This window comes from Nomascus leucogenys, chromosome 13 (genome assembly GCF_006542625.1).
Source record: "Nomascus leucogenys isolate Asia chromosome 13, Asia_NLE_v1, whole genome shotgun sequence".
In the NCBI taxonomy this organism is placed as follows: Eukaryota; Metazoa; Chordata; class Mammalia; order Primates; family Hylobatidae; genus Nomascus; species Nomascus leucogenys.
In genome coordinates this window covers 78,011,696-78,020,500 of record NC_044393.1, presented here as the reverse complement: position 1 = coordinate 78,020,500, position 8,805 = coordinate 78,011,696, and the positions used below count along the sequence as shown (strand labels likewise).

The following is an 8,805-nucleotide window of genomic DNA, read 5'->3' as shown; positions in this document are numbered from 1 at the left end:
CAGCAGGAGTGTATCTGAAGAAGTAGTGACTTGGAACTGGCCAAATCTAGGAAGGATCCAGAGTTTAATTCTGAAGAAGGGAAAGGAGGCTGATATTAAACATGCAATATTTCCAGGCTGTGCTCAAATCTTCATGTAGCTCATTTATGATTACAGAATACATTGCTAAAGAAAAATGGTAAAGAAATGATACTCATATTTTGCACAAATCCCCCTCCTCAGAATCCATTTCTAATTACTGTCATTTCTGAAAGAATTGTAAGCAATAAATTCTAACTCCACTAGAAGAGAAGGAAATGTACTGCCCAGGAAGAGTCCTGCAAAACAGAAAAATTTCAAGACAAGCTTAAGCAGTGGTTGCAGATTTATTGCACATTACATTATTTGGAGGGACAGGTGAATTTTCTTTGTCCCATAATGTCTTAAAATTTTTAAATTTGAGCTGGGCACAGTGGCTCATGTCTGTAATCCCAGCATTTTGGGAGGCCAAGATGGGAGAATCACTTGAGCCCAGGAGTTCAAGACCAGCCTGAACAACATAGAAAGACATCTGTCTCCACAAACATTTTTTTTTTTTAAATTAGCTGGGCTTGGTGGTGAGCACCTGTAGTCCCAGCTACTCGGGAGGCTGGCGTGGGAAGCTCATTTGAGTCCAGGAGTTTGAAGCTGCAGTGAGCTGTGATCATGCCACTGTACTCCAGCCTGCGCAAGAGAGCTAGACCTTGTCTCAGAAAAAAAAAATTGAATTTGAATGCTTTTAGCTTGAGCTTACTCTCTCCAATTAGCCATCATCTTTACCACTCCTAGTTAAAAACACTATATTACTTCCCTGGACCTAGTAGGCATGCATGGAGGGAGATAGAGATCATTCGTGGAACTAGAGTGATACAGCCAATGAGTAGTCAGTAAAGAACGGAAATTAGGGGCACGTCATTATCAGGGACAGGTCTGTTAGAATCCCATAAAAAATTCCGGTTGTATTCAACCTCCACTGACAATGACGTGGTTCCAGATCACAGTGGATGGAGGAGACTCACCACGCAGAACTGAGTGACGCAGCAGGAGTAGCATCGTGGCAAAGGTAAGAGGTGAGGCTGTGCCAGCCAGAACAGGCTGTATTGATGAGGAGCAAGAAATAAGGTTGGAGGTGATTGTGAAGAGTTTCAAAGGGCAGGCAGAAGAGTTCAGATTGTGTGAGGTGGGAAACAAATAAGGTTTGTTATCTGGGTCCCTGGAGTGCCTTGGAGATGTCCTGTCTCTGGAATATCTGGAATTGCAACAGGAGTAAGAAGTTAGAAGAGTGGCTGTAGATGCAAAGAGGAGGAAAGGATCCAAGGGAATCGAAGTGAGGAGGTTGGCTTTTGTCTGTAGAATCAGGTCTGGTCAGAGAGGAAACTGGGCAACACAATCATGATCTCAGGGGAAGCATCATGATTTGGTGGAGTTGAGACTGGGGCCATGGACTGCAAACAAGGGGTTTGGGGATATTTCCTATCAGGAGCAGTCTCACATCCATATAGGGGTAGGCCACTGTGCACTTTTTATGTGAGAAGTTCCATAACGTTTCTCTTCCCTTCTTACCCTCACCAGCTTGTCTGAAATTCCCACTCTTCTCTAATCCAATTCCCATTATGGTTAGGTTAAGGTGTGGAATCACTTTTTAAAATTCAAATATAGGCTGGGTGCAGTGAGTGGCTCACGCCTGTAATCCCAGCACTTTGGGAGGCTGAGGCAGGTGGATCACTTGAGGCCAGGAGTTCGAGACCAGCCTGGGCAACATGGCAAAACCCTGTCTCTACTGAAAATACAAAAACTAGCCAGGTGTGGTGGCTTACACCTGTAGTCCCAGCTACTCCAAAGGCTGAAGCACAAGAATCGCTTGAACCCAGGAGGCGGAGGTTGCAGTGAGCCAAGATCGCACTACTGCACTCCAGCCTGGGTGACTGAGACACTGTCTCAAAAAAATAAATAAATAAAATAAAAATAAAATAAAATATTAAAAAGAAAATGCAGAAAATGGAAATATTTCTGGGAGGGATACCCAGACCAATATCTGCACTTCAAACCTTAGAAGTTAAACATTTATCAAGACATGATTCTGTACACCCTCCCTTCAAGCCACCAGAAATCTGAGACAGAATCTCATGTGTCTCAGACTTGACCACTCTGATTTTGAAGGGAAATTATTTCAAATGCTTAAATGGGTAGCACTGAATGTTTGTCTGTTATTTTTCCAAGCCTAGCACCTATTCCCTGTTCTGGTACCAGCATGCTAGATTTCCTTTGGGAAGCCACCCCACCTCCTGGCTCAGGCTCAGTGAGCATGGGAGAGATCTACCCTTCCACCTGGCAGGTGGAGCGCTGGACTCTGTTCTGGCCAATCAGAGCCCAGGGATGGTTATGTGCTCTAACTTGGTCCAGTCAGAATGAAGCCTCTAATTTAGTTGGGGAGGAGGACCATTACTGAAAGAGATTCCCTCTGTCTTTTGCTGGGACCCCCTGGGATTACAGATGACCTGCACCCACTGGGGGCTACCCCAGGGCTCCTGAGAGAGAAGGTAACACTGAGGAAAGGTAGAGCTGAGACAGGGTTAAACCAAGTCCCAGTGACATAGTTTGAGCCACAAGATCAGTGGTGCCTGAAACAAGCCCTAACCTGGGACTTTTCAGTTACGTGAATCAGTGAAATTGTGTGGTTGTTGTTTGTTAGTTTGGTGTTTTGTTTCATTTTGTCTAAGTCAGATAAAAATGGATTTTCAGTTATCTTGAAACTGAAAATCTACTGACTGGCACGCCATCCCACTGGCTTGTGTGCTGTGCACATTAACAAGACTCACCTTTTCTTAGGATTCATCCTATATGCAAGATCACCAGGATGTAGCCAGATTCAGGACGCCTGTTTTTATAGCTTAGCTACAGACTTTTTCTTCACCTCTAGCAATTGCCTACGCCCTTTCAGCGGCCTCAGCAGGGAGAAGCACAGCGGGACTCCTTGAAAGGCAGATCCAGAAGGCTGGTTATGTGGACAGCTCACCACAGTTAACTGGGGTAACCACAGTTGGCCTGGGCAGTCCAGAAGCAGATGACCCACCCCCATACTGTGGGCAGCTCTTCCTGCAGTGCTTAACTCCAGAAAAAAACCCTCCACCAGTTCCTTACTAAGGTGGTAAACAACCCTAAGAAATCTGGCTCTCTAAGCTTGGGACAGCCAAGAAATGAGTCAGCCTTCTGGAGAAACCCCCCTTGCCACAGCCTGTGCTTCCCCATTTCTGCCAGGGCCCCAGCCCCAGCCCCCATGTCAGTAAAGCCTATGCATTTCTTTCAAGAGCATGATAAAACCTCATATCTGAAAAGCACTGAAGTGCTGTACCTCTTTCAAAGTACTTGTGCATTCATTATCTCATTAGGATACCAGATTTGCTATTTTTTTCTTCAGATTCTTTTTTTTTTTAACTCAAATCCAGCAGAGAAGTTTTTTCATGTGGTTCTCAATGAGACTTGAGAAGAGAAAATCAGAATTCAATCCAAAAGCACAGCTTTTCTAGAGACATAAATACAATCCTTCGCTCTCGTGCCAAAAATAACAAGGGGGCAGAGGTTAGATTCTAGAGGAAAGAACATTGAGTGTGAATTGAAACCTTTCTAGTTACAGATCTGCCACTAAGTAGCTGTGTGACTTGGACAAGCCCCTTAATCTCTCTGCACTTCAGTTTCTTCCTTTGTAAAATGGCAGCATTGAGGCTTCCTGGGAACATTGGCCTTGATATTTTCTAAAGATCTTTGAAGCTCTGAGGTTTTATGGCTCGGTGAATTGTAGAATCTGAAGAGACTGATTTGTAAGAAAGTTGGCACATTTTTTAAGCCCAGTCATTCCTTTGGTGTGTGCAGGGGAGAGCCCCTGCCCAAAGTGTCAGGAGCCATAGCACATTGGGATGTAGACTGGGCATGGCCCACTTCCCAGACACCCCAAGGCCCTCCTTAGGCCCACCTCTGATGGTGGTGGTTGGTTGGTGGTGGTTAGTTGGCTAAACGAAGGGTAAGATCGTGACCACTCACTAAATGCTGAACTCTTGATAGATTAGGAAGCTCTGCTATCTGTGGGATGAGGCACAGCAGATGATGTGGTTTGGCTGTGTTCCCACCCAAATCTCATCTTGAATTCCCACATGTTGTGGGAGGGACCTGGTGGGAGATAATTGAATCATGAGGGCAGGTCTTTCCCATGCTGTTCTCTTGATAGTGAATAAGTCTCATGAGATCTGATGGTTTTAAAAACAGGAGTTTCCCTGCACAAGCCGTCTCTGTGCCTGCTGCCATCCATGTAAGATGTGACTTGCTCCTCCTTGCCTTCCGCCATGATTGTGAGGCCTCCCAAGCCATGTGGAACTGTAAGTCCATTAAACCTCTTTCTCTTGTAAATTAGCCAGTCTTGGGTATGTCTTTATCAGCAGTGTGAAAACAGACTAATACAGCAGATGTCAGATTGGTTCTTGGAATGGAAGGTAAGTGAACTCTAGTGTTTACTGAAGACAGGGCCTATGTAGGGATTGGCAGGCTAGGGTGGTAGGCCCTACTTAGCAGTACAGAGACTGACCCAAGGCACTTTTCTTGCTGAGTTCAACCTTCTTTTGCAACCCTTTCTTCTGGCAAGTGCTTTCTGCCCAGTGGGGAGGTGAAAGGGTCCCTCACCTTCATGAACCCCTTCTGTATGACTATACTCTCCAATAAATCTTGGCTCTTCTTTCCATTTCCGATGACTACTCTGAGAAATTAGGATGTCAGTGGTTCATCTTGTCTCATGCAAGCCTGAATTACGTATTCTTTAAGAACAGTGACTATGATCCATCAGACTGTCTTCCACCTGTCACTCAGCATGGCTTTGGCTCTGAACTCTCCACCAAACTTTTTCTTGCCCTGCAACACACACATTCAAAATTAAAATAACCCATTACCACCACCACTAACAACCCCCGCCCCCAACCATCCCATTATAGATCATATCCTCCCAGGAAGTTTTTCTTTGTTCCTAAATTAATTCATACTAATGTGCTGATGGCCGCTCAGGCTTGTTACTTGTCTACCTGCCCTACCACCACTCCAAATATGTATTTCCATTTTAACAGGAGATAGTGGATCCAATTTGTCAAAAACTATCTCATTAAAGGAACAAACTTGTTTCAGCATCAGACCTATGATGTGATATCTTTGTCTTAATCCCTCAAAGTACTGAGAGAAGGTTGGGTACTAGTGAAGTCAGAGCTTTTAGGGGGCACCCTGGCCAATCAGGCCTTCCTCTGAGCCAGCAGTTCCATCCTATTTATACCTGCAGTTTTAGCATTCAGAACAAAATCTTACTACACAAAGAAATTTATAGATTTAATGCAATTCCTATCAAAATACCAATGACATTCTTCATAGAAATAGAAAAAAAATCTTAAAATGTATATGGAACCACAAAAGACCCTAAGTAGTCAAAGCAATCTTGAGCAAAAACAAAGCTGGAGGCATCACACTACCAGACTTTAAAATATCCTACAAAGTTGTACTAAGCAAAACAGTATGGCACTGGCATAAAAACAGACACATAGAACACTGGAACAATAGAGAACCCAGAAATTAATCCATGTATCTACAGCCAACCGATTTTTGACAAAGGTGCCAAGAACCCTTATTGATAGTCTCTTCAATAAATGGTTGAGAGAAAACTGGATATTCATATGCAAAAGCATGAAACTAGATTCCTGACTCTCATCCTATACAAAAATCAGCTCAAAGTGGATCAAAGACCTAAATGTAAGACCCAACACTATAAAACTACTAGAAGAAAACATGGAGAAATGCTTCAGGACATGGGTCTGGGAAAAGATTAAAGCATAGGCAACAAAAGTAACAATAAACAAATGGGATTATATCAAACTAAAAAGCTTCTACACAGCAAAGGAAACAATCAATAGAGTGAAAAGACAATCAACAGAATGAGAGAAAATATTTGTAAACTATTCATCCAACAAGGGATTATTATCTAGAACATACAAGGAATTCAAACACTTCAACAACAAAAAAGCAAACAATTCAATTAAAAAATGGGCAAATGGGCCAGGCATGGTGGCTCACACCTATAATCCCAGCATTTTGGGAGGCCAAGGCAGGCAGATCATTTGAGGTCAGGAGGGTGGATCACCTGAGGTCAGGAGTTGGAGACCAGCCTGGCCAACATGGTGAAACCCCCTCTCTATTAAAAATATAAAAAATTAGCCGGGTGTGGTGGTATGTGGGTGTAATCTCAGTTACTTGGGAGGCTGAGGCAGGAGAATCACTTCAACCCAGGAGGCAGAGGTTGAATCATGCCATTGTACTCCAGCCTGGGTGACACAGCAAGACTCTGTCTCAAAAAAAAAAAAAAAAAAGGGCAAATGATCTGAACAGATATTTCTCAAAAGAAGACATATAAATGGATGGTCAATAAATACATAAGATAATCCTCAATCTTACTAATCATCAGGGAAATGCAAATCAAAACCACCACGAAGTATCATCTCACTCCGGTTAGGATGCTATTATCAGAAACACAAAAAAATAACAAATGCTGGCGAGGATGTGGAAAAATGGAACTCTTATTCACTGTTGGTGGGAATGTAAACTAGTACAGCCACTATGGAGAAGAGTTGGAGGTTCCTCAAAAAACTACAAATAGAACTACCATATGATACAGCAATCCCACTACTGGGCATTTATTCAAAGGGAAAGAAATCAGTATATCAAAGAGACATCTGTGCCCCTATGTTTATTGCATCACTATTCACAATAGCCAAAATATGGACTCAACCTAGGTGTTCAATAACAGATGAATGGATAAAGAGAATGTGGTATACATACACAATCGAACACTATTCGGCTATTAAAAAAAGAATGAAATCCAGTTATTTGAAGTAATGTGGATAGAATTGGAGCACATTATGTTAAGTGAATTAAGCCAGGAAGAGAAAGTTAAATACTGCATGTTCTCGCTCCTATGTGGAAGCTAAGAAAAGTTGACTTCATAAAAGTAAAAAGTAAAACAGAGGATACTAGAGGCTGGAAGGGCAGAGGGAAGTGGGATTTAGAGAGATGTTTATTAAATGATACAAAATTACAGCTAGATAGAAGGAATAAGTTCTAGTGTTCTATACCAGTGGTCCCCAACCTTTTTGGCACCAGTGACCAGTTTCATGGAAGACAATTTTTCCACAGACCAGGGAGTGGGGGATGGTTTCAGGATGATTCAAGTGCATTACGTTTATTATGCACTTTATTGCTATTATTATTACATCATAATATTAATATGTAATGAAATAATCATACAACTCACCATAATGTAGAATCAGTGGGAGCCCTAAGTTTGTCTTCCTGCAACTAGACGGTCCCATCTAGGGGTGATGGGAGACAGCGACAGATCATCTGGCATTAGATTCTCATAAGGAGCCTGGCATGAGCAGTTCACAAGAGGGTTCACGCTCCTGTGAGAATCTAATGCTGCCATTGATCTGACAGGAGGCGGAGCTCAGGCGGTAATGTGAGCAATGGGGAGCAGCTGTAAATACAGATAAAGCTTCACTCGGTAGCCTGTTGCTCACCTCCTGCTGTGTGGCCAAGTTCCTAACAGGCCATAGACTGTTACACGACCATGGCTCAGGGGTTGGAGACCCCTGTTCTATACCACTGTAGGATGACTGGATGTAACAATAATATGTTATATAGTTTCAAATAGCTAAAACGGGCCAGGCACAGTGGCTCACACCTGTAATCTCAGGACTTTGGGAGGCCAAGGTGGGCGGATCACTTGAGGTCAGGAGTTTGAGACCAGCCTGGCCAACATGGCAAAACCCCATCTCTACTGAAAATACAAAAGTTAGCTGGGTGGGGTGGCATGCACCTGTAATCCCAGCTACTAGGGAGGCTGAGGCAGGAGGATTGCTTGAACCTGGGAGGCAGATGTTGCAGTCAGCTGAGAGTGTGCCTGGGCAACAGAGCAAGACACCATCTCAAAAAAAAAGTAGCTAAAAAATAGATATAGAATGTTCTCAACACAAAGAAATGATAAATGAGAGAGCGGGACATCTGGTTTCTGAGTGGGAACCTTCACAGTGCCAGTGACAAAAGAGAGAATTAAATATGGGTGATGTTGAGAAAAGCAAGAATATTTGTGTTCAGAAGTGTGCCCAGTGCCACACCGTGGAAATGGGAGGCAAGCACAAGACTGAGCCTAACCTCCATGGTCTCTTTGGGTGGAAGACAGGTCAGGCCATTGGATTCTGCTACATGGACACCAGTAAGAACAAAGGCATCACCTGGGGAGAGGACACACTGATAGAGTATTTGGAGAATCCAAAGAATTACATACCTGGAACAAAAATGATCTTTGGCGGCATTAAGAAGAAGGGAGAAAGGGCAGACTTGATAGCTTATCTCAAAAAAGCTGCTCATGAGTAATAATTGGCCACTGCGTTATTTATCACAAAAGAGAAATGTCTCATGAATTTTTTATATGTATGGTAATTTAATAGATTTCATACACCAGAATTAAAAAAAAAAAGAGAGAAATGGCAAATGAGATGATGGATATGCTAATTACCCTTATCTAATCACTGTATATATTATATGTATCAAAACATCTCTATGTACCCCATGAATATATACCATTATTATATGTCAATTTAAAAAAAAGAACAAAATGTCACATTGCATTTTCCAGTCCCCCAGCTTTCGTAATGTTATTTTGCTGTTTTGTTTCTGGGATCTTCTCTCTTTTTCCTTAAATCCTTACCC

The 8,805-nt window shown here is 42.7% G+C and overlaps 1 protein-coding gene across 1 annotated transcript; it reads left to right on the top strand.

The window, feature by feature from the left end:
• Nucleotides 1-8,151: 8,151 nt before the first annotated feature.
• On the top strand, nucleotides 8,152-8,469 carry LOC100598207 (cytochrome c-like). The gene has a single exon (XM_003261314.1). The coding sequence runs from the start codon at nucleotides 8,152-8,154 to the stop codon at nucleotides 8,467-8,469; it is 318 nt and encodes a 105-aa protein (XP_003261362.1).
• The last annotated feature ends 336 nt before the right edge of the window (nucleotides 8,470-8,805 follow it).